At 39.9% G+C, this 26195-nt stretch overlaps 1 protein-coding gene across 5 annotated transcripts in view; it reads left to right on the top strand.

The window, feature by feature from the left end:
* Positions 1-2961: 2961 nt before the first annotated feature.
* Positions 2962-26195, top strand: part of EPRS1 (glutamyl-prolyl-tRNA synthetase 1) — a 52165-nt gene continuing 28931 nt past the window's right edge. For 3 of the 5 annotated variants that reach the window (XM_063124077.1, XM_063124076.1, XM_063124074.1), the window contains exons 1-14: positions 2962-3032; positions 6082-6166; positions 10221-10320; positions 10715-10871; positions 12342-12487; positions 13152-13246; positions 13399-13525; positions 14886-15078; positions 15844-16015; positions 18165-18398; positions 19851-19935; positions 22139-22198; positions 22502-22522; positions 25126-25236. In XM_063124077.1, the coding sequence (XP_062980147.1) occupies positions 2990-3032; positions 6082-6166; positions 10221-10320; positions 10715-10871; positions 12342-12487; positions 13152-13246; positions 13399-13525; positions 14886-15078; positions 15844-16015; positions 18165-18398; positions 19851-19935; positions 22139-22198; positions 22502-22522; positions 25126-25236 (1629 nt within the window). In that variant the 5' untranslated portion in view covers positions 2962-2989. The remainder of the gene's footprint in view (positions 3033-6081; positions 6167-10220; positions 10321-10714; positions 10872-12341; positions 12488-13151; positions 13247-13398; positions 13526-14885; positions 15079-15843; positions 16016-18164; positions 18399-19850; positions 19936-22138; positions 22199-22501; positions 22523-25125; positions 25237-26195) is intronic. The other 2 variants (XM_063124079.1, XM_063124075.1) reach the window with 1 other exon arrangement.

Raw genomic sequence — 26195 nt, 5'->3', positions numbered from 1 at the left:
AACTTGGCTCATTAGTTCGATTTCTGGCAACTGAATTGTGCACTTAATTGAAGCTTCCAAGTCTTTTCCAAGGACAGCTCCATGCATTACAGTAATTCAACCAGGTTACCAAAGTGTCAATCACTGTGGGTGGACTATCATTAGAAAAATAGGAGGCTGCCTAATACTAAGTCAGGCCTTGGTCCATATAGCCCAGTATTGTTGACATTGATTGGCAGCAGAGTTTCAGACAAGATTTTTTTCAGGCTTACCTGGAGCAGCCGGGAACTGAATCTGGGACCTTCTGCCTGCAAAGTATGTGATCTACCACTGGACCATCATCTCCCATTCCTGTTCAGGGATGGTCACAGCCGGTGAACCAACTGGTAAAGATGTTCTGAACCACCAAGGGCACGTGGGCCCTTGTTGACAAAGCTGGATCAAAGATACCGCCTGCCCACCTGGTGCAAATCTGCTCCTTATGGGGCAGGACAAAAGCCTCAAATGAGTCAGATGACAAAGAGAAATAGAGTTATGCTGATGACAATTCAATTCATATCCTTAGTTCACCTCCTCCAGAGGGTTCATATAGATTTTTAAAAGCATGTATGAATAATATTAATAATTTGCCATTTAGATTTTCACAGTTTAACTAAAATATCTTTCCTAAATACAGTTTAAAAACTTCAATTTGTGAGGACAGCTACACTTACAGCAAACTAGAAAATGTTCAGTAGTTATATCATTTTTGTTACAATTATCCTTCTCAACTAAAAGGCCTACTTCTCAAAACAAAAAATGAAGAGATAAAGCTATTTCTACACCATACCATTTCATAACATTTTAGTGGGTCTGAATTATCATGAACAGATAGAGTGAGTGTGTGGACAACAAAGATTTTCCTGTACTACCCTATGTTCTTTTTCTTTTATTTATTCATTTATTCATGCAAGCCTTTTTATTCTGCTCCTCAGTCAAAAGGCTCCTAGAGCAGCTTATAAAATCAATAATTAGATGGTCTCTGCTCTCAGACCTAAATCTAAAAAGACATAAGACACAAGGAAAGGGATTGGGAGGGAGGAGGGAAAAAGCATGAATCATAGAATAGAATTGGAAGGGGCCTATAAGGCCAGTGAGTCCAACCCTTTGCTCAGTGTAGGAATCCACATTAAAGCATACCTGACAGATGGCATACCTGATGGTGATGCTTGATTCTGTTGCCGAGATCGATAGGATTATTTCAGTTGAACTCAGGTTTGCACTGTATCTATTGCTCATCTGTCCTGTTGGGTTCTTCCTCTTTTATTTTCTGCAGTTTCTCTTCTTCTGAGTTCAAGCTTAATCTCCCCCCACCCTCCTATTCCCTCAGGGTAAAATGCCTTTCTGGTGGCAGTTTGGGGAGGGATGAACTACCATAGTGAGTTAGATGGTGTTAGCCAACCATGTTATCTATCAAGGCCACTCATTCATTTCATAATTACAGGCAAACATTTTGCACTACCAACTGAGAATAACACTTAAAGCCATCTGCCAAAGTGGCCTCTAGTCCATAAAAGCTTATGCCACAATATATTAGCCTTCCCGGTGCTATAAGACTCTCTGTTGACATTTCTTAAGGAGTATTAGTGCTCAAACCTTTCATAGGTCATGGGTTGGACTTGGGCCAAACAATACATGAGATCCAGTAACTAACCTCTTGCCATCTTTTTCTTTCATTAAGAGCAGCTCAGGGGGAACCATTTGCATCAGGGCTGCTTGCATTAAGAGATCTTGAATAGATGTCCCTGAAGATGATGTATGGAACTGGCCCTTTTCTTCAGACAGCTGTTTCCGAAGGGGGAAGTGTTTCCACTTTCCACTCACTTCTGGCCCATTTTATAAGGTAAACCCAGCTTTGCCACCATGTGTGCACTCAAGAAAGGGCTACAGTCACTCACAACTGTGTGCTGTCAGTGGATACATGCTTATAAAACCATGCTTGTCACATGCACCCTGTATTTTTAGATGTCCATCTTTAGAAACAAAAGTAATGATATATGAAGCAGCACCCCTTCATGCTAAACTGCAGGAGTCAGACTTATCTTACAGGTGATTTGGCCTATAGCTTCCATTGGCCCTGGCAGATCTAGCCAATGGTGCAGGATGAGAGGAGTTGCAGGCCAAAAAAAAAATCATTTGAAGGGCCACAGTGGTTCCCATACAGGGCTGGCCCTACCATTAAGCAAAGTGAGGTGGTTTTCTCAAGCAGTAGATGCTGTGAGACAGCAGTGAGGTGTTGGATGGATCTTTGTGCCACGGAATCTGCCCTGCGCCTCTTAACCGGGCCTGCTACCTTTAGGTGGGATGGAGAATGCTGTCCCATCATGACTGTTGAAGATTCAACTGCCTATTCAGGTGGGTTACGTTCATGGAATGGGAGGAGGGCACTATCATATTCTTTGCCTCAGCAGGAAAAAGTTTGGGGCCAGCGTGTACCCAAGCTTGAGTCCCTAGATGTTGGCCTACAACTCCCATCATCCCTGGTAATTGGCTATGCCAGCTAGGGATAGATGTGAGTTGTAGGGTAACACTATCAAGGGACCCAGGGATGAAACCACTGCACTAGAGGATGGAGAGCTGTGATTCCGTGAGGGACGCCTGCGGTTGACAGGCAAAGAGTAATTAAGGGTGGATGTTTAGACAGGAAAAAAGGTCCTACAACTCCCAGCATTCCCCACCCAGTACGGGGAATGCTGGGGGTTGTAGGACTTCTTTTCCTGTCTAAACGTGCAGAGGATTGCGCCCTCAGAAATTGGAGGTGTGCGCCTTTGTGGGAGGGCGCTCTGTTTTGGCCGCTGAGCGAACGGACGCGCTGGCGTAGTCGGCGCCAAGCCTTGTGACCAAGCTGGAGCCGGAGGAGGCGGCGCCGAGCCGGCTTCAGTGAGGAGGGCTGTGCTCCGCCTCACAGTGAGTCGCCGCCGCGCAGTGCCCCCGCCCCGTTCTTCTGCCTGCTGCTGTCGCTGCCGCCGGGATGGCGCTGAGCTTGACGGTGAACCCCGGGGACCTCCCTCTCGGTAAGGACTGCCGGCTTCCCCTCAGCGTAAACTTGGGGTCACTCGATATCCCCCTCGTGGTCCTTCCCGCCGCCCCGCGCCCCGCTTCCCCAGGGCCAGGTGGAGCGGGGCGTGTTGCTGCCATGTTGCATCAGGCTGCGTGCGCGTAAAGCGCTTGGCCGTCCATTCATTTCCCCACCCCCTTCTCGTTGCTAGCCTAGCAAGTGTCCGAAGGGATATTTCGGTTAGAAGGACGGAAAGCGCGCCTCACGCTCGCCCCGAGGAGTCCCTGGGTCGGGGAGGACGAGGCTCACAAAGGGACGACGGACAGAAAGGGGTTGGTGGAAGGAGGCTGAGGAAGGGCTTTAGAGGTGACGGCAGGGGAGGCATGGGAAGAGACCCGGGTCAGGAGAGGCAGACGTGACAGCGGGAGGACAGGCGGGCGAGGGAGAGGACGGGGTGAGGTGGGGGGTATAGGCTGAAAGGCATTGACACGTGGCGCCAATGGTGGGAGGCGCAGAGGTTGACATGTAGGGTGTATGTAGGCCGCAAGCATCTGTCACTGCCCTGTCTGTAGGCTCTGGATTAGTGATCTCTTAACGCCCTTTAATCACCCTGCTCAATTACAAGCGAGGTTGAATAGCATTCGGATAACGATTTTGTCCACGTAAGGAATGAATGAAGCGTGGTTTCTGGTCCTTAATAGTGAGTGTGGAGCCAAAGGTTATCGTTACCCTAGATGAATTATTATAGATTTTAAGGCTGCTGATGTGTTTGTATGTAGTCTGTCTGTATCTCCTTTCACTTAGAAACACACATGCCACTCCACCAAGATTTTGTCAGTAGCTCCTAAATGGATAATGCTTACTCCTCCTACTTTTTTGCCTCATCTGCTTGTTTTATTTATGTATAGATAGGTCAAGATTTCTGGATCTTAAAGTGAAATTCAGGATTTCAGGCCTAGTTTGTTGTTGTTGTTGAGCATATGGCATAGTACACGATGTATTCTTCATAAATTGTGGAAGAAGTCCATATTAATTGAAGCTTTAAATTTGTGGTCGCTTCATTTTTTTAGCTTTGAGATTAAGGCTGCAGTCCTTTATGGCACTCAGTAAGAGTTGTGAGTTGATGGCATTGGATTACATTGTAGGACATCTCTCCCACACCCACAAATTCACATTGTAATGATATCATGAAGCAGAGAAAGTCCAGCAGGTGAGGTGTCTGGGGAAGGGTTCACACACTCTGACACAAATATAAGTTATGTACAATCTGGGGGATGTTATAAAATATTTACGTATTTCTTTTACATGGCACAACATGCTCCTCTTTAGGGAATTCTTTAAACACTTTGTCCTTACTGAATTGGGACTGCTCTTAGACATAGTGGGTAGGGTGTAGCTCAGGAGGATTTATGCCCAGTCATGGAGTTTCTGTATAGTAATTATAGCTTGCCATCTTGTCTCCAAAAATGATTCTAGTCTAGACTGAAATAAAGTTGGATTTGCCTGTAGTAACACTCCTCAGTCACTGAAAATGTTGAACTTGCAATATTGTGTACCATAAGTATTTCTCAAAAATACTGCAAACAATAAATTGAACAATGGAATGTTTTCTGCTAATAGAGCATTATGAGTTTAATTCACATACACATGTATATAATGCAGATATACCCACATGTTGTTAATATGCAGCTTATATATAACTGTGTGCATGCATGATTCTATAGGAACTCTAGTTTTCAGATTGGGATTTAATTGCCTGTCAAATTCTGCTCCTGTCATAATACAAACCTCTCCTTTTGTGCTTTCTTGCTATCTTTGCACCTTACTGTACAATCGTATGCATGTCTACTCAATAGTAAGCCTCACTGAATTCAACGGGGTTTATTTCTGAGAAAACATAAATAGGATTGTGGTTAGGTACAAAAATATTTGTAGATCTGGACTTCTGAGGACTTGATTATACAGTCAAGATGTAAAGGGCTTAAAGTCTCAGGGTTGTTATGGAAATAGAGCACCTTTTGAATTTCAGAAGGACAATATTTATGAATTAGACTGTTACATAGACATAACAGAAGATGCTGTTATTTATACCTTGAAAACATAATCAATTCATTCAATGAGCTGTCTTGCTCACTTAACTTGTCCCCAAAACTATTTAATATTAGTTAAGGTTTAAATTTAACTACCATCTATGGGATGAGCACATGTAACTCATTGTGCTGTTTAAAGTTTTTTTTAAAGTACAGATCATAATTCTTAAAAGCCTCCACTTATTAACAGAAGATGCTGTTATTTATACCTTGAAAACATAATCAATTCATTCAATGAGCTGTCTTGCTCACTTAACTTGTCCCCAAAACTATTTAATATTAGTTAAGGTTTAAATTTAACTACCATCTATGGGATGAGCACATGTAACTCATTGTGCTGTTTAAAGTTTTTTTAAAAGTACAAATCATAATTCTTAAAAGCCTCCACTTATAGGAATTCAGTCAAGTGTAAAAGATCATTTTGGAATCTGTTTAATATAGTCTTTACTACTATAATGGAACACATTTGTTTTGCATAGTTTTAATAATTTCAGTAAATATCTCCCCTATTTAGACAGACTTGTCTGTGACCTTAAGAATCATTTTTGGAAGTTTGGAGATTAAAAAATGGCTGAAGTGTTAGGGCATGATTCAGCCAATGTGAATCAACTTTTCAATCTCATTGATTTAGTCATAAGTGTCTCCTATAGAAATCAGTGGGACTTAAAGATGGTTAAGGTTTAGCTAGATCATAGCTTTAGTATTATATTATTCTGCAGCACTATAAATTTTACAGTAGTTCTTGGCAGTGAATTTAGAGCCAATTCCTGTTGAGGTCATGGCAGATTATTCTAGGTTTTAGACCTTCTCCTCAACTTTAATTGCATCTAGGAGAAAGATGCCAACAATTGAAATGATTTCTTTCTGAAGTGTATTGGTCTTCAAGTGATGGGGAAAGTGCTGTGAGCTTGGTTTTCTTTTAAACTATGAGTATGAAATATTATGTCTTTTAATCAGAACATACTGTGTTTTTAGGAGCCTTGCTGACTGCAGAACATGTGAAGAATCATGTTAAGATTTCAGTTGAAGAAGGCAAAGAGAACATCCTACGGGTATCTGAGTAAGTGCCTTATATCTCTGCCATCAGTGCTTTTAAAAGCTAAGTAATATAATATTGATCCATTAAGAGGAGGGCAGAAGAAAGAATAATACAGATATAACAATCATATGTAAGATGGATAACTACTTAGGGCACAACTCTTACCAGGTCAACACCACTAGATGGGAGGCTCTGGTCTTGGAGAATTCCAAGATTCCTATTCCCTGTCAGGCTGCTGTCAACATGACAGGAAGAATAACGGAAGTGATTTTCGTCTCTCTGTCCTCCTTTTTTTAAACATTTTCCTCTAGGCAGGCATCCTGTAGCTCATCTAGAGGAGGCATGTTGCTGGAGACGGGGCCAGGGTTGGGGAGGATTTTGCGAATACCAGCCTCTCCCCTGCGCCCCCCCCAAACACCTGTTTTTGACCTCTTGAGATAATCCAAGGTCGCTTTTCCAAGCTTGGGAAGCAAGTGCCACGGTCCTTTCCACGGCAAGTGTGAGGGGGAGGCATAAGTTCTTGAAGCCCTCCTCCCAAAATTGTAGTAATGTCTAAGGTTTCAGGAAAGGGAATCTGAAATACCTATATCCATGGGATGCTCTTGTGATGAACGTAGGATTGCACCCTTAGTCATTTTTCGTTTTCACTCTTGTTTGCTATCTTCTTTCTTCTCATCCCAAAATTATATGTGTGTGTGTGTGTGTTTGTGTGTGTATATATATATATATTGCATGCATTGCTCTCACCATTTTTATTGCTCTTTTTCCTGTAAAGGCCCTTGGTTATGCATTTTTTAGACATTTGGTAAATTTAATTTCTTCTCTTGAGACATAACTGTTGAATTGACTTTGCGGTGGTATATTGTAGCTTCTTTGTAGGTTCTCTGTTACCTTTGTCCAGTGAGCTATGTAGTACTTGACATGAAACCTGATGGACTGACATGCATTTTGTTCTGCTTTTATGGCTGCTATGTGTCTGATGCAGGCAGCTGTGTGTAGGGCTGTGCATTCACTGAGTTATTCTTTTCCTCTCCCACCTCTCCTATTCTTTGATGGCTCTTAATGTGTATTGAGAAATCATGTTGGGTGTTTAAAACTTCCTGCTTCAGGTGATTGGCACTCTTCTGCTGTAGTAATCACTTGCTAGTAGCTGTTGAACAGTCAAAACAAGCAGGAGGCTAAAACGAAGCATGCTGTATTGATGCTTTTATCCTTTCTATTGTGAAATAATGTTACAGATCTTTTGACTGGGAAAGTTAACATCGTGTCAGCGCAACTTCATTTTGAATGATAAGTGGGTTATGATTCCTTTGTAGAAGTGTAAGAGGCTGTATGAGATTTTGGCGAGTTTTGAGTAAAAAAAAAAGCAAGACTTTTATTACATTTGTGACTGACATTTATATGTAGCTCATATTCATCACATAGGAAAATTTTAAGGAAAAATAGAATTGATTTACAGGGTCTGTGGCCCCAAGAGCTCCTTTATGTGTGCACAAAGTTTTGCGTACACGTAGCAAACTTTTGATATTTTTCTTGACAATCATCACTGCAGTCCCACGTACTACATCTCAAACTGCCTCCACACCACCCACCTCTGAACAGTTCCAGTAGTAGGTTGTTAAATAAAATAAGAAGTGGCTAGAAAAGAAGTCGCTACAGACTGGGCTTGCCTGTGTATGTGCAGAGGCAAAAAACAAGTATTCTGCATCACAGCCTATTTTTGCAATATTTTGAAGTATTGCAGTATTTTCTTTGAGTAATCAATTTGTCCTTCAATATTACATTTGCCCTTATTTCTTTCCAGCTCTATAACACATCTTAAAATTGATTTCCTATAGCAGCAGATCTCTTAAAATGGTACATAAGAAACATTTGCTCAAGAAGTGTCTGGCTTTAGTAATGTTCCTGGTAAATAACTTCTATTGGACTGAGGAAAATAATGTATGAAATTGGCTTCAAATGTTTCAGATTCAGGTTTTATGAATTCTGGGTCTGAGGTTTTGGTTTTGTTTGTTGGTTGGTTGGTTTATTCGTAATTTAAAGCAAGAGTCTAACCTTTACGTTTTATGTTCTGTACAATGTCTAGAGTTGTATCAAGTGGATCAAGTAGCTGTAGTGGACGATGCTTCCACTCATGCAGTTCAGGGCATCCACTTTTTTCTTTGATGTCCCACTATTTTATCTGTCTGCTGCCCTGAGATCCTTGTGATATAGGGCGGAATACAAATGTCTAAATAAACAAACAAATAAATATTTACTTAAGCGCCCCATCCCCCTGAGAAGGTTTTTCTGAAATTTATGGACCCTCTGGAACAGAATGGGACATGGCACAGAAGGATGCTCTCTCTGTGTGTGTATGTGTGTGTCTAGTTTGGCATAAATTGGGTGCCCCTGCTTGCGCAACAGAAGCACTTTTGATCGAGGCATAGCCAATGTTGGAATCAACCACTAGTTTTTAGCACTCAACAACAACAAAAATAGTCAATACCATTCTTTCTCTAAACCCAGAGGCCAAATCCCGATCTCTTTGAGTCCCAGTTTGGCCCTCCTGTGTCCCCTAGATGGCCATGCCCACAACCCTGGGCCCACCCTGGATCATTTCGTCCTTTCCTGGCTTTTCTGAAACTTTTCTCCTTTCTAAAAGGCTGAAATCTCTCTTTTAAGTCTTAGCTACTGGCAGTAAGAGCCTTAAGCTAAAATATCCTGGTATTTTTGCCTATACCTTCAGCCCCACCCATCACTGGAATGCACTTCCCCCTCCTGAGCTTCTCTGAAATAGTATTTGGCCCTCAGACTGAAAGAGGTTCAATACCCTTGCTCTAAACTAAGGGCAGTATCCACTTCGCCCATTCACCAGTGGAATAGACACTGGTGGTAGAACAGATTGCCCCTTGTGCACTCCCCAGATCTTCCAGAGCAGATTTGGGATGTGTCTAGGGAGGAGGAGAGAAAGGGGAAGTCCTCTTGCGTAAGTAGAAGTCGGCTTGCGCAATGTTGGATGAAACCCTGGTCTTTTAAATCATTTTTGCATTTGGTATTTCACTCTCTCCCACACACCCTCCAGAAATGTACAGTGTATTTGTTTGTTTACCAGGCTATAAGTGTGTTTTTATAATAAACACGCTGTTTTGCTACTGCTTCTCCTTCATATTCAGAGTAAAGGCAGGCTGTCTTCAGTAAGCTAGTTGTGAATAAGGCAGAGACACCCATCCTCCATCACACATCATGGAACAGAGTTGAGCAGCCTGACTGTTCCAAGTAGAAAATAGTAGTGTTTAAATGAAGTTTTTAGTCCACAAAAATCTCAAACATGTTTCTAGATGTCCTTTATAAGTAATCAGGAAGTACTCCTTATTTTTGCACAGAAATTAAGTGGACTCTAAGAGTCCTAAAATTGCACGCACGCACACACACACACACACACACACCTGCAAAAAAACCCAACCCCTTATATTCCTAGCCTGGAAGGATAAACACCCACCACCTGTTATTCAGCGGACTGAAGATCTTACTGCTCTTGCTGCATTTGAACACATACCTTACAGTCGTCAGTTTCGTCCGGATGCCTGTTTAGACATATGGTCTGCTGATATTAGCATGTACATTTGAAACAGAAAACTTTTTTTAAATCAGTGGTGTTGTCAACAGTTATTGGAGATTGAACAGTGATTGGATATGCTTTTATTCTTGTCTTTCTTATGTTCTTGTTGTCTGTGCTATTGTTTGCAGCCCCCCTCCTTGTGTGTGTGTGTGTGTGTGTGTGTGTGTGTATAATATATATATATATATATACATACACACACACACATATACATTTATAGAGTGCTGCTATTTTACTGAAAATTGTTCAACTTTCCTTAGCTTTTTTTCCCCTCCCCCCCCCCAAATCAGTGATTGGTGCAGTGTAGGCAGTGATAAAGTTCTGGTAAGGCACGTACCCTTCTATTTATTCTCTTGGTAGTAAGGCCATTAATTCTTCTGGAAATATGTTGCAAGGCCACTTTTAAAATCCATTCTAATGCTATTATATCTGAAGTGCAGATAAACTCATATATATTTCATCTTTTTTCAATAGTCAAGTTACATTCACTGATGTGAATTCCATAGCTCGTTATCTGGCCAGAATTGCCACATCTACTGGATTATATGGATCTAATTTGCTGGAGCACACTGAGGTGAGAAGCAGTCCTATGTACTTGATATTAAATCATAGAGGTGAAAGTAGCCAATTAAGCCATCGAGTCCAACCCTCTGCTCAGTGCAGGAATCCAGTTCGAAGCATCCTTGACAGATCGCTGTTCAGTCTTTGCTTGAATACTTCCAGTGACAGAGAGCACACCACCTCCTTATGCAGTTGGTTCTATTGTCTGACTGCTATTGCCTGGAATTGCTTTTTTTTCTATTTGATGAACTTAAATGTTGCAGAATTCCATTCATTGAGTAGTACTTGTTTAATTATACTGTTTCTAGTAATTAATATTTTACTATGGATATTCTTGTTGACCATAATTAATACCTCTATGTAACTCGTTAGATATTATTTAAATCAAAATAATTTTGTTTCCGAAGATTGACCATTGGATGGAGTTCAGCACCACAAAGCTATCAGCTCCCTCTGGTTTTGCTTCAGCAATTCAAGAGCTTGATAACTCCCTTTCTCTGAGGACCTACTTGGTTGGGAATTCCTTGAGCCTTGCAGATTTCAGTGTCTGGGCAACACTAAAAGGTAAACACACACACACACACACAGAGTAAAATGCTAAAATTGTTATATCTTGATAACTGCTCATTCATGTATTTCCTTGAGTCATGTGGAGTATTAAGTTCATACAAGTGATGCCTTTGAAATTAAAATCCATAGAATTCTGTTTATTTTTGGCTATTAGCAAATTTAGTGTGAGGAGCATTTTTTATCACGAGAGATGTCATACATGCTGTAGCATCTAATGTTCTTTCATTTTATTGCTTCAATGTGATTGTTCTATATTATTGGTTTTAATTACTAGTCCCTCTGGAAGTACTTTTGGGATTGAAGGGCTGGATATAAATACATAAAAGAAATAAATACTTTGCATAAATAAAATACTGCAATTTAATTGGATTATATCCACCATTTTCAGTCCGTGAATGGAAGAAGTTTCCATTCATGGAAAGACGCCTTGAGTCATAGAAGGACCCCTTCCATGAATGTAACACTCCTTTTGTGAACAGAAAGTCTTCCCATTCACGGGGATGTTGCATACAACCCATTACAGACAAATATACTGGTGCAAAACAGGGCAGCAAGGTTATTAACAGGGACTGGCCGGCGAGATCACATTACGCCAGTCCTTTTACAACTTCATTGGCTGCCAGTCCAGGTCCGGGCCCAATTCAAAGTGCTGGTATTGACATTTAAAGCCCTAAACGGTTTGGGGCCAGGTTATCTGAAGGAACGCCTCCTCCCATATGTACCTACCCGGACCTTAAGATCATCTACAGGGGCCCTTCTCCGTGAGCCCCTGCCAAAGGAAGTGAGGCAGGTGGCTACTAGGAGGAGGGCTTTCTCCGCTGTGGCACCCCGGTTGTGGAACGAGCTCCCCAGAGAGGTCCGCCTGGCGCCTACACTGTACTGCTTTCGTCGCCAGCTGAAGACCTTTTTATTCACTCAGTATTTTAACACTTAATTTTAACTTAAATTTAAATTTTACTGTTTTAACTCTGTATTTTAATCTTATATCAACTTTGCTGTGTGGTTTTATCCTGGTTGCGCTTTTTATATTGTATTTCATAATTGTGTTTTAACCTGTTGGGTGTTTTACTGTGGTTTTAATTTTTGTGAACCGCCCAGAGAGCTTCGGCTATTGGGCGGTATAAAAATGTAATAAATAAATAAATAATAAAAATAAATATTTAAACAGCTTTCACATTATGTCATCACCATTTTAATTAATGAAAAATCTTGTTACTCCCCCCACTTAAACAGCATATGATGTCTTAGAAGACTTGTAATCCTGAGTGAATATTGCCATTCTCTTCCCCTATCCAGTAATATCAAAATCTAGAATTGTATTCTAGCATTGGTTTCCTTATTGTTTGTTTCATAATGAAGGTGTAAACATTCATCTACACTTCCGTTTTGTATGAATAGTGTCAATAGTCTTGTCTTTTCAAACTGTTTCCTAGTTTTTAATAAAACTCATCTGTTTCCCAATAGGCAACAATGTCTGGCAAGAACAGTTACTTCGGAGTAATTGTCCAGTTCATGTAAAACGTTGGTACAACTTCCTTGAGGCACAATGTGTTTTTCAATCAGTAGGTTCCAGGTGGACTGTGGGAGGTGCTATTCCAAAGACTAAAGTGGTAAGCTTTTTGCTGGTTAGGCATCTCTGGCTCAAATTCTGTCAAAAATTCTGGCATTTAAGAAAGGACACAAGTGATTTTATCTGCAAAGTGCTGAGCAAAAGAGGTCACAATGGGCTGCTGCATAACTAAGATCTATATGGACATATAAGATCTGAATCAGGAAATGTAGTTTGCACAGTTTCCAAAGAAATAGGTGGGAAACACAAACACATACACACACACACACACACACACACACACAGAGACAGATTAAAAATAGGAGAAAATTAAAAGCTGGTTAATTACTTTGTGACTTTTCAGTTGGTGTTACTCTACTATGGCTATTTTCTAACAGACTAGCAGTTTTTGGCTTTATATCCAGTGTAAACTAAATTGTGTGTAATAGTCAACATTTAGTAAAAACTAAGTTAAAGAAACAAACAAATGTGTTAATAGTTTTGAAGTGAATAGTTGAGATATAAGGTTTTAAGTAATATGAGAACCACTCTATAACGTTATCCTGCTTGGTAACAGAAAGATAACACTGTAGCCTAAGACATTGTACTTGTGTGGAGGTTAAGACAGCCCATCTCAGAGAATTGTTTAGTAGCACAACTACCTTCTGAATTCCCCTGAATTGAGGTTTGTAGTTTAATAATTTCATTATTGTTTTAATTTTAAGGCAGCAGAAAAGAAACAAGATGTTGGAAAATTTGTTGAGCTCCCTGGTGCAGAGATGGGAAAGGTTATTGTTAGATTTCCTCCTGAGGCAAGCGGGTAAGGTGGCATGTTCTGTTAAGGACCTTTAAACCCAGATCCCTTTCACAAAATGAAAGATAATGGAGTTGCAATAATCATAAAGAAAGGAGAAGTTAAAAGCCAGATTTTGTAAATCAAAATTTGTTCTTTCTCTACTGTGTTGTTTCTAGATACTTGCATATTGGTCATGCAAAAGCAGCTCTGTTGAATCAGCACTATCAGGTCAACTTCAAGGGTAAACTGATCATGAGGTTTGATGATACAAATCCAGAAAAAGAGAAAGAAGACTTTGAAAAGGTATCTGAAAGCCGGTCATTTACAATGTCATTGCACAATTATATTTTCCAGATACCTTATTATGATTCTAATTGCTTAATTTGTCTTAATGCCTGGGGTGGGGGGGAGAGAGAGGGAGAATTCAAAGGATAATCTTAGTTTGTATGCCATTCACACATGAACTTGCTGAAAAACAGCTTGAAGAAAAATAATTCGTTTCTAAATTGCTGCAGATGATTTCAAATAATAACTTTGAACAGTGCTTGTTTCAAGAGTGCTAACTCTTACAAAGTAGAAGAACAATTCCCTAAGGAATTTCTAGCTCAGAATTAAAGGCTTTTGTCACACTTTTTACGATCTAGAACTCAAAAGCAAGTCTTCCTCTCCATTTATCACTGCTGAGCTAAGGAGCAGATTTTCCATGGCATTATTCCACACTGCTATGGTAACATTTGAAAGGCTGGAATCTATTTATATTATTACATCTCTATCCTACCTTTCTTATTCCAGCAGACAATTGGATGAGAGGGACCTGTCTGATGGGCCTTGACCATTTGGTTTCAGCCTTTCAAATTTCTCTGTGGTGACGTGGGATGACAAAAAGGGTGTGTGCCACAGGAATAAAATATGAAGGAGACTTCTTATGGATTTATGTTGCTTACGATGCTAAGTATGAAATAATATTGTAGAGCCTGAATCTGTGTGAAACTAGTCTTCTTTGAAAACATTAAATGGACATTTTGATAGGAGATGTGTTACTTGTTGACGCTCTTATCCCGAAGCACACTTGTTAAAAGTGCCTGGTGGTACTTACGCAGAGTGTCTTCTGCTTCACTACTTCCTGCTCTCCCGCTTGTATGGGATACAAATTCTGCATATTGTCTGCTTGGGATACCCAGTATTGTAAAATCCTTAATATAAGAAACTTATGAAAATTTCAGTATTCTTTGGGATTAACAAAATCTGCTTTTTCTCTAGGCTTCATTCTTTCTTGAATGTTCTGAGCTCAAAGTTGCATTTCTCGAATTAGTCACTGCTCTTTCCTCAATTAGCTATAGTGCTTTGAAATTGTACACTGAGATCATACACAAAATTGAATTTTCTTATTGACGTCTGAAGATCGAGTGTTTGAAAAACAAAAGAAATGGATACAGGCGAGAACTGAAATTTGAAGCTCTTTTGTAGAGAATTTAAACTCCTCTCCCTCATCCCCAGTATTGCTACCAGTAATGGTAGCACCAAGATATCAGCAAAAGGTTTCAACTCCTTGAGGGAGAGCATGACTTGGATGAGAAAATATAAAACAGACTGCCACCAATGATAAGACTTACTACTTGCAGATGATTATGTCAGTCTGATCCTTAAGTAATTATACTTGCAGGTTATCTTGGAAGATGTTGCAATGCTGCACATTAAGCCAGACCAATTCACCTACACTTCTGATCATTTTGAAACGATAATGAAATATGCTGAGAAGCTCATTCAGGAAGGAAAGGCTTATGTAGATGACACGCCAGCGGAACAAATGAAAATGGAACGAGAGCAGAGAACAGAATCCAAGCACAGGAATAACTGTAAGATGCTTTATCTAGTTCCCATCTCCTTTTGCGTAATTAATGTAATCTCTCTGAAACTTGGTGATTATCTCATCAATATAGAATTGCAGAGCATGCAGAAGTCTCATTAAGTCATTGTGCAGAACTGTCTGAGTGCTCATCCCCTAGTATCAACAAGAGTGGCAAGTTATTTCATAAGGAACCAGTCAAGAGCCCACTGGAAAGGATCCTGAGATGTACTGAGAGAGGCACATGTTTTGCATGTAGAAGGTCCCTGGTTCAGTTCCAGCATCTCTACTTAAAATGATCTTGAATTGTAGAGTTGGGAAAGAGAGACTGAAGCATGGAGAGATATTGCCAGTGAGAATAGAAAATAGTAGCTAGGTTGGCCAATGATCTGATTAAGTATAAAGTAGCTTCATATATACATATATGAATGTGATGAACAAAGACCTCCAAGAAAACATTTGGTAGAGACTGCAGAGGTATGAAGCTTCTTACCTGTCCCCTGATGTAATGGTTGACATTTTTAATTTGTTGTTGCCACAATTCCTCTCCCCCACCCTCTCACATAGCTCTTATCCATTCCTGACATACTTGTCAAGAATCCATTGGGAAAAGTCCATCCACAAAATGTTACATGGGAAAAATAACAAGCTATTGCCAAAATACATGCTAGAGTTGTTTTTAGATTTACATCTATTCTTAATTTAGATGATTCTGAAATTTGGTAAATAATGTATCGATTGTTAAATCTGAACTAAATGTTTGCAATTTTAATAGCTGTTCAGAAAAACTTGCAAATGTGGGAGGAAATGAAAAAGGGAACGGAATATGGGCAGACATGCTGTCTACGAGCCAAGATTGACATGAACAGCAATAATGGATGTATGAGGGACCCAACTCTTTATCGTTGCAAAAATCAACCACACCCACGTACTGGAAACAAGTACAAGTATGTGTTATGTTGGGGAAAACTTTTCTTTCACTTTCTTAGATTGTTCTCTACTTTGTCTTCTCTTAGATAAGACCAAAGTTTTCTGGTAACTAATTAGTTTCTAGAAACAAATGTCTGGAAATTATGGGCTGATCCCTGTTTATCTACTCTTTTTCAAGTCCCTTGGACTTGTAGCTTTTGAATCTGCCCTACAAATAAGTATTTATAGATGTTTACATTTTCATGTATCAGCTGGTACCAATCTTAAAGCATATGGAAATGGTGACTGGATTCGTATGACACAATAGCCAATGGTGGGTTAAATAGTCAACGGTTGATTATTGTGTCCTTTGTCAGGACTTTTTCGTACCAATGTTGATTATTCGGCTGAAATAACCAACACAAATAACCAATGCTGTACAGAGTTGATTATTTGAACAACCATTGGTTATCGTATGTCGGGTACCTTTGACTATTTCGCTGCACACACTTGGGTATTTTTGATGACTACAGAGTCCCCTGGCAAGAGTGACCAAAGCAGCGGCTGCCATGCTAGTCCAGCTGGCAGAACTCGCAGTGGCTGATGTGTCAGTCAGCAGGAGGACTGGTGGGAGGATGTGTCAATCAAGCACACCGTTGACTAACAGTCAATTCAACGCTGGCCTAAATCCACACCACAGTTGATTATAATCATGTCATGTGGGGAGTAGCCCTTTGATTATCAACCGTGAAGTTGACTATTAACCCACCATTGACTGTGGTGTTCTCTGAACACAGCCGGTGATTCACACTGAGTTTTTTAGAGTTTTAAATTTTGTATACTTGTTTTTACCTCAATTTTAGAATTTCTGTAAACCGCCCAGAGAGCCCTGGCTATGGGAGCGGTATATAAGTTAAATAAATAAATAAATAAACTGTAGGACCAGTTCAGTTATTATACCTACAATGGGATTCGTAGCAGTGGGCATCAGGTTCCTGTGCTCTCACCCGCTGGAGTTGGAGTGGGGGAAGTAACTGAGCTGGGGGTGGGTGGGGATTCTATGTGTATTTGGATTTAGAATCTCCCTAAATGAGTTGTTCACTTCCATAAGCAGTTAAGCACAGTAGGAAAAATGTTTGCTTCAAATTTATTCCATTTTCTATTTAATTAAATAATAAAGTGCTGGATGTTCTTTCTTTCTTCACCTTCCCTGCTACTGGCATGTTGATGCTCTCGCTACAAGCATTGATTATATAACTTTTAAAGATCATTGAACGCTTTTGCTAAGTAGATCCTGCTTTCTTAGTCAGTGTAAAGACTAAGTGCTTTGGTGAGAAATCCAGTCATGGATTATTATTTTTTCTCATGGCAGCTTGCAGTCATGGCAGTATAATTTGATTTAGATGAAAACTCTGGGCAGAGTTAGATGTTATGGGGGTGTCTCCTAGTTCCACATTTCCATCATAACACTAATATGGGATAGGGTGGGAATTAGCTGGCTGGAAAGATGCTTACTCTTTCCCTCACCAATTTTCTCCTCAAAGTGCTCTCCACCACAGAATGTTTAAAATAATCTATCCTCAGCAAGGCTTCGAAACGTGAAGTGAGGTGGCAGGGATGGGAGGACACGCCACCTTGAGCAGAGGGCATTCCCCTGAGCAGGGGATGACAGTCATGTGAGGGGTTAAACAACGCTCTATCCTACAGATCCTTCCCTAAAAGGGCTCCTCTGCTCTCCACATCCTTGTAGTGGCTTAAAAATAAATAAATACGGACCAATGATTTGTCTTGTTCCACCCTCTTGAACACTTGCTCAAAAGCAAACTTGATTATTGTGTTTAACAATTAGAGTCTGACTAAATCCTCTGTTATAAATGAGCTAAAAATAAAAGCCTTTCTGCTTTCACTTTCTCCCTTTCTGGAATAGCAATTCCTGGAACTAACTTGTTCCCCTGATTACACAATGGGGAAAAAACCCTTAACGTTTCAGTGAGAGCACAATAGTTCTCATGAATACAATATAAGGCTGTCTGAATACAATATAGTGTTTACTGAATAATGTGTAATGTACATGATAACAAATGCTGCTTTAGAGCTCTCTTATTAAATTTCTTAATGGTATGTGTATAGTGCTCAATATTTGCCAGGTGTAGGTGAAGATTAATTATAGTTCTGTTTATTTTTCAGTATTTACCCCACCTATGATTTTGCCTGCCCCATAGTTGACAGTATTGAAGATGTCACCCATGCATTAAGGACAACAGAATACCATGACAGAGATGAGCAGTTCTACTGGATCATTGAAGCCTTGGGAATAAGGAAACCATATATTTGGGAATACAGTCGTTTAAACCTCAACAACACTGTGCTATCTAAAAGAAAGCTCACTTGGTTTGTTAACGAAGGGCTAGTGGATGGCTGGTACGTTAAGAAGTTTAGCTTGGTAGGAACCATCTAGGTGTTTATATACATCTGTATACGTACAACAGATTATTCACGTGCTTGATTTAGATAGTTTTCAATCAGTAATACTAAAATATACTGTATCATTGTCCTTATTTTGTTAATATAATTTTAAAGGCTCTTCTTCAGGCTTTTTATTCAGCTAAGACATGTTATTTAATTATCTTTCCTTGACCACCAGTGTTCATCCTCTCAAACCCATATGAATAGTTTTTGCAATTTTTAGCTTGTTTTCAAAAATAACTTTCTGAGAGGCAATTCTCTGGTAGCCATGCTGGGAAGGATGACCATAGAGAATGCAGCTGCTAGAGCCTCTTCCAGAATCAAGAGGCCAGGTTTTCCCCACTCTTCCTAGAAAGCTTAGTAAAAAACAGATCCCATTTGTGTGGATTTAAAAAAATTAAGTTTCCCAGTGCATGGGTGGCTGTTTTCATGGGTGTCATGGGGTGGGGGGAGGCTTTCTGTGTGTTTGTTGGTGTGCGTGTGTATAAGAGAGAGAGAGAGAGAGAACGTATGTGTGTTTGTGCAGTCCTGCCCACTGCTGACCCTGGATTCACCTACTACTAGTCACCCATTCCATCCATCAGTGCAGCCCACTAATGATTCCCCAGCATTCCCCTGCTGTACTGTGATGAGTAGTGTTGCCAGAATAACTTCTGAACATGCAGGTTTGGATGGGGTGGGGGAAAGAGATGGCCCGTCCCATTGTTAACATCAAGTTTCCTTCCTTAAAAAAATTGAATACTGAGGTTGCAAACTGAGGGAACAGAAAGTGTGTGTGGGGGGAAACCTTCTCTCCCACATAACAACAACAGGTACCATAATAAAAATGGGGGATACATCTGTTTTTCCTGGCCAATCACACAATTTATCTGTATGACATTAACCTCTGAGTAGACTGGATTCTCCATGTGATTTGCAGACCCAGAAATGTGACTGGAAGGATGCTCACTCCTCCCAGTGTAACTGTCTACTTGTCTTTGGCACTAAATACTTCAAAAAGCAACTACTTAAATTGAAACGGCTAGAAAGATCCAAATGAGAAGAGTGTTACAGTCTTTAAAAGTCTAGTATGGAACAAGTTTTAGTAATTGTGCAAGATTTTCATGTGTCTGGAAACTGCTGTTACTTTTGGAGAAGCTCTTACAGATATATGTTGCAACATTTTCCATTTAAAAACCTGCCGTTCTGATCAACTGTGCTTATCTGACACTACTTTGTTCTCCCTGGGGTGGGGGGGAAACAAAATCGATCTTAAGAATTACTTAACCAACGTTTGCAACATAAAATAAGGGTGTGTAGAGAATTTCGGTATCCTGGGTTCTGAGTTCATACAAGACGATACGTATATTTTTGTGAAATTGGCACATTCCTGCAAAGTTAAATTAAGCGCATCTTCCTTTTTGTTAGGGATGACCCAAGATTCCCAACTGTGCGCGGTGTTCTGAGAAGAGGTATGACGGTTGAAGGATTGAAGCAGTTTATTGCTGCGCAGGTAAGCATTTGTATTTCCATTGCCCTTCGCTGCTGTCGCATGTCTCTGCAGTAATCTTTTATAGATTGTACCATTTCCCAGGAACATCTGGAAAGTCTTCTTGTGGCCTTGATTGTTAAAATGTCTAGCCACTTGTAAGGGGAATGCTTGATTAGGGTTTCAAGATGCTTGATTAGGGCTTAAAAGCCTACCAATAATGTCTGGGGGAAATATGTTGGTAGCACTAGTAAACAATTATGTCAGCCATGCAAGCTGAATATTGAAAAATAAAGCCGGAAGAAACTACTCAATGCAGGGTTTTGCTGAGCAGTATGGGAGGGGACACACCTTTCCTTCTGAAAAATGTGATTTGCAAGCAAAAGAAGCTAAGAATAGACTCCCTGTTCAGAATGAAATCTGATCACATCGGTCCAAATAAATGCCTTAAAGAGCAACCCTAAGTATCTCTGGGAGTGGGGGCTGATCCACGGTGGAACTACCACTACATCCAAAGTCCTACCAGCTTGGAGTGGGAGGTGGTGGAGACGGTTTTTCTTTGCCAGTGTGATTTTTTAAAAAACAACAACACACATTTCTCTTCCTTTCAAATGAATAGAAAGGAATTAGGTATGCCGGCTCCAGGGGCTGTTTGGGGGCCTATTTGGGGGTGTCTTGAGGGAACAAGGGGGCTTTGGGTCCTATAGATCAACAGCTTCTGCCAGAATACCCCGTTCTGCGCGCCTCCTCCCTTAGGACATCATGGACAGGTCGGCAATGATGGAGCTTTGTGTGGCTGCCTTGGGGAGGCCTCCACCCACAGTTCCTCCTCTCCATACGTCCTAAGCATCTTGCAGCCCCTGGGCCACCCTCCCAGGAAGCATGGGATTGCTCTTTTAGAGACATTCCTATATAAATGATTTAACAGTATTTTTTTAAAGAGTTAGTACAGCTTGTTAACATTTAGAAAAACTGCTGTACACCACACTGAGCCTGTATAATAGATTAGGATATGAATCAAATACATACGAGCAATGCTTGACGATAAGTCAATCTTTAATTGAAATACTGTTAGAATTATACTTGACACATTAACTGCATACAGTTATTGAAAGAAGATTACTGCTACATTGCAACAGAAAAAGATTAATTTAAATTGATTTCTCCTCCCCAGTGTGAACCAATATATACATTTCCAGTATTGAGGAAGGTTGTTTATTTTTGGAAAGAAGTAGTGCTGTGGAAAAGGATGGTTAACATAAATATGACTTAATTCAAGATTCCCATACAAATCATTAATATACTGTCTGATGGATTTTTCTCATTTGTTATGTCACATGTGTTCTTAGGGTTTTTGACTCTGTGTCTGCATGGACTTTATGGACTCTGTTGTTATATACCATAGCAGTCCTATTAAAAAATAGAAAAATATATTATATTAAAATAGAAAAAAATGTGGCAGTGAGGGCAAAACTTGCTTACTGTCCCTGACAGTTGGTAGCCCAGCCTCTATAGCAGGGACCCATGGAATAGGTCATGTTTCTGTACTATCTTATCTTATGGCCGCCTTGAGGCCCAGTATTGGGCAAAACGTGGGATACAAATAAATATAATGATGATGATGATGATGATGGTTTTAATTGTTGTGAACTGCCCAGACAGTTTCATCTATTGGGCAGTATAAAAATGTAATCAATCTATCAATCATTGTTAGCATCTGACATCCTTAGGTGCGAGAGTCTCAGCGCACTCCAGCAAGGCATATCTGTTTCCCTTGCAATGGGCAGTTGGGTTTGGGATCCATCCATCATTTTGAATTCCCCATAATACATAACATAGCATTGCTCATAAGCATTGCAGGGAATTTAAAATGGCGACCAGCGAACCCATTGATTTAGGAGGGGTCCACCTTGTCAAGGCCCCTCAACCCAGGAGGCAGCCACGTTCCGTGTAGGGCACACACTGGGGTTCCTTACAGTATAATTACCCTTCCGACTATACCATGCCATTTTACTAGTTGTTAATGTAGCTCTTCTCATATGCAGGTCAATTTACAGTGTCTTTGTTTGATTGACAAGCCTAACATTGTGTTTCCTTGTAATTCTACATCTCATAATGTACAATCGTGAAGGAAAATATATGTTGAATCATTGCCAAGTGTATAGAATGCTGCACTGAATGCCATTCATCAAGATTTAATGCCCTTCTTCTTCTTAATACTTTACAGGGTTCCTCTCGATCAGTTGTAAACATGGAGTGGGATAAAATTTGGTCATTTAACAAAAAGGTACATGTGCCTCCATTTTGATCTGATGATGTTTCTGGTTGACACCTGCTCTCTTGTGCTGGTAGTGAATCCAGCATTCTTTGGAATGCTCTTCAAAGGCTAGTGAATGCAGTATGTTGCATCATCTGGCTCATTTTCAGGAAAATGGAATGTCCTGTCTTGCTAACAAGGCCTAACACTAATCTTACTTACCTTTTGCCAAACTGATATTGAATTGTTCTTGGATTGTGTGGGAAGGTAATGGTATTTTGCTGATATAAAAACTGATATGAAAACTCTGCATTTCATTTTTCTGCTTTCAAGCTGCGAGCTATCTGTAAGAAGGTATTACTTAATGCTTTTTCTGCCTTAGCATATAGCTTACAGTATTGTAAGCATACATAGCATAAGCCATCACTATGCAGCTTCTCATAGTACAACCATGTTTGCTTACATAACAAGAACTGTGCATATCCATCTTAAAATGCATTATTCCTAATCTAAAAAGTAAATAATAAATAATCTGAGTCACGTTTCTCAGTGGAGAAGAGAGCTTCTCTACAAGTTATGATGCTGGCCATGCTGATCTCCTACAGTGTACTGAAGGCTTTAATGTCTTCTCTCTAGTACAACCATTTTGTTCTTCTGGTGTTCCTCAGTTGAAGGTCAAATAAGGAATACTGCATCTTGACATGGTTAGTTGCTTTTTTGGCAGCAGATGCTTGGACACTATAATAAGGCGAACTGTTAGTGTCTGTCTGCGCAACACTGTGGCTGTTCCTTCCCCCCCTTTTTTTTTAAACTTGCGTCTGGATTTTTGTTTGTTTTCAAAGAGGCTCTCCCCAGATTTAAGTGTTTGCTTGCCTGGCATGTGTCTTATATTCTCCTATAGCCTTTTTCTTTGTTCTCTTCATTTATGCGAGGGATTATCAATTGGCTCTTTCTGTTGCTGCATAGATTGACTTTTTGTCTCTGTGTGTAGTACATTTACGAAACACTCAGAGTCTTACATTCAAGCTGTTGGACAGCTCCGTTCTTGGCATTGTCTACTGCCCTACAATAATGTGTTTTCATGGGAGCGAAAGTGAAGGTGTTGAATTGCTCTGTAGCACAAGTGTTGGCCATTGAGGTAGCAAAATGAGTGGGTCAGTAGCAGCACTACCAAAAGCAAAGTTTAAGTCTGAAATTATGCAACGGCGTGCAAAGAACCCTTGTTCATCTGTGCAGTAAACAAACTGCTGGCCAGCAATGGGCCACTTAAGGATTTGCTTGTTTGCAGATACTGCAGATAAGAGAAGAATTTGTAGTTCTGCCTGCTCACTAAAAAGGTAACATGTCAGTTGCTGATACATAGATCTCAGCCATGAGCGAATTCCTGAATTCAGACTCATTCGGTATTCCGTAGATTAATGTGTCAGCAATTTGCACGTATTTTTAATGGGTTGGCAGAAGAATGAGTGACGCTTGTTTCGAGTACTTTTAAGAATTTAACTTCAATATTGACCGGGAGTGAACATAAAAGCACTTCTGTTTTTTATAAGGGCATTCAGGTGTGAAGCATGCTTTAGTCGATTTTTCTTCATTGTTAGCTACTGTATTCTTACTGCAGTGGAAATTTTGGAATATAGGATATATCCTTAATAGTAATTGCTTTCACACAAAAATCTTTGACTTCATCCTCAGGTTATTCTGGCAGATAGGCTAATATTGTATAGGTGTGCACATTATTTCTTTCCCTGTTTGAATTGTGTGCTAGTTTCAAAACCTCCAAATTGTATGAAGTAGCAAGGCATTTCAAGAAAGACAGAAAAGCCTAAACCAGCAAAATTTCTGGAAGAGAATGTATTTTGAATATTATCGAATAGGTTACCAAACTAGTTTGGCAAGGATGCCAAAGAGGAGAGGCTGTTCTTGAGTTCAGTTCTGTGATGTTGCCTTATTATAGTGATCTAATGCTGTTGTATTTAAATAATGGTGGAAAACATACTTATCGGAATAAATTCACAGAAAATCTATGCATTGTAAAATAAGAGAAGGAAAATCATGGAATTGTTTCTTGTGTAAATAAAGAACAAATCCCACCATTGTGTGTAAAATTGAGGGCAGCTTCGAGTGTGAAATTTGACACTTAACAAGATCACTTATTGAAATGTCTTGCTCAACGGCATATACAGCAATATTATTTCAGAGTTGGTTCCATGAAATCTACAATGAGCATTCCACAGAAATAACACTTCCTGCTCATGGTTCATTCTCAGAAAAAGTTACGTTGGCACTGATGTAATGTTTATATGTGGATGTTCTTGTTTCATAAACTGATTCCATGAGTGCCAAAAGAGGCTCAGATCCATAAATAACCCTCCCCTTATCCTGTAGATCATCATACAATAAGGCTGCAATCCTGTACACACTGGGATTAAGTCCCATTGAAACTCAATGGAGTTAACTTCTGAGTAGATATGCATAGGATTACACTGTTAAGACTTGTGCCAAAATTAGAATTTACGCATAATCCTACACACAGGTATGCATATGCAAATTAAAGTGAGACTACCGAGATAACACTTACCCGTGTCTTAAACTTTTATAATAATGATGTTCAATTTTAGATGATTTCTAAAGCCAATGTACCTGTTTTTTCGACTTTCCACCTTTTTAAAAGTCAGCAGTAATGTCTGCTTTTTAAATAAGCCCCTTCCCCAGAAAGTCAGGAGAATTGCATAAAGATTACTGTCTTTGACTTGATATTTTCCTGTTGGTTTTGCTGTTACAATTGAGATTCAAACAAAATTTAATTGCAATCAAAGATGCAGTAACACAAAGAATACCAGTTAATATTCCTAAATGGTATATATATATATACTTTTTAGTTCATGTAATTCTGACTGCTGCCTGTTTTGGGAACACTGAATAGTTGAGATCTTCTTTTGATTCTTCTTGGGATGTAGGTAATAGATCCAGTAGCAGCTCGGTACACTGCTCTGCTGAAGGATGATGTAGTCACAGTGAACATTCCTGAAGCTAAAGAAGAGGCGAAAGAAGTAGCGAAACATCCAAAGGTTTGCTAATTCATTGTTTAAGCTGAAGAAATACTGTAATGCAGAATGCTGAACCTGAGAGTTGGTGTCGATCTCATAAGTTTTGTCTGAAACATTTGTTATAGCCTGGCATATAATTGCAACAAAGAGAAAGGAAAGGATAGTTAGCTAGTCTGGGTATAGTAACTGGTCAGAGGTTGTAAAGATGGCAGAGCTAATGAAAGGATGGGATGGGGTTAAAAGTTAACATGATGTCCTTTCCCTGCCTTTGAGGAAGGAAGGAGCCCATTAAAAGTAGTTAGTTTGTTAGTTATGTGCCTTCAAGTTGACTTTAACTTACAGCGACCCTGTGAATCAGCGACCTCCAGTTGCATCTGCTGTAAACAATGCTATTCAGATCTTGTAACTTCATGTCTTCCTTTATGGAGTCAATCTGTCTCTTGTTTGGTCTTCCTCTTTTCCTCCTACTGCTTGCTTTCCCTAGCATTATTGTGCTAATGAGTTATTTCTTCTCAATACATGTCCAAAATAGGATACTCTCAGTTTTAGCATTTTTTACTTCTGATGAGAGTTCTGTCTTAATTTGTTCTAGAACCCACTTATTTGTCTTTTTCACAGTCCGTGATACCTGTAAAAATTCTCTCCTCCAACACCACATTTCAAATGAGTTGATCTTCCTCTTATTCACTTCATTCATTGTCCAACTTTCGCATCCATACATGGAGATCGGAAATACCATAGTGCTGTATAATCACTGTGTTAATGGTCCACCACCTCCCAGATCATTAATACAGTGATTACACTGCATTATGGGATATGTTTATTAGTGTTCTGGGTGGGTAGTGGCAGTTATGGACTTTCCCAGGGGCTGCCCAAGGTTCCTGAAGTTGGTGCCTAAAGTAAACAAAAAACCCCACCATACCTTCCCTTTCTTGTAGTAAAAGATGTATATCAAGGAGGGGAAGGAAGTTTCTGAAGGC

Source organism: Elgaria multicarinata, chromosome 4, assembly GCF_023053635.1.
Source record: "Elgaria multicarinata webbii isolate HBS135686 ecotype San Diego chromosome 4, rElgMul1.1.pri, whole genome shotgun sequence".
NCBI lineage: Eukaryota > Metazoa > Chordata > Lepidosauria > Squamata > Anguidae > Elgaria > Elgaria multicarinata.
The sequence above is the reverse complement of the archived record's forward strand: the minus strand, read 5'-3'. Positions and strand labels throughout refer to the sequence as shown.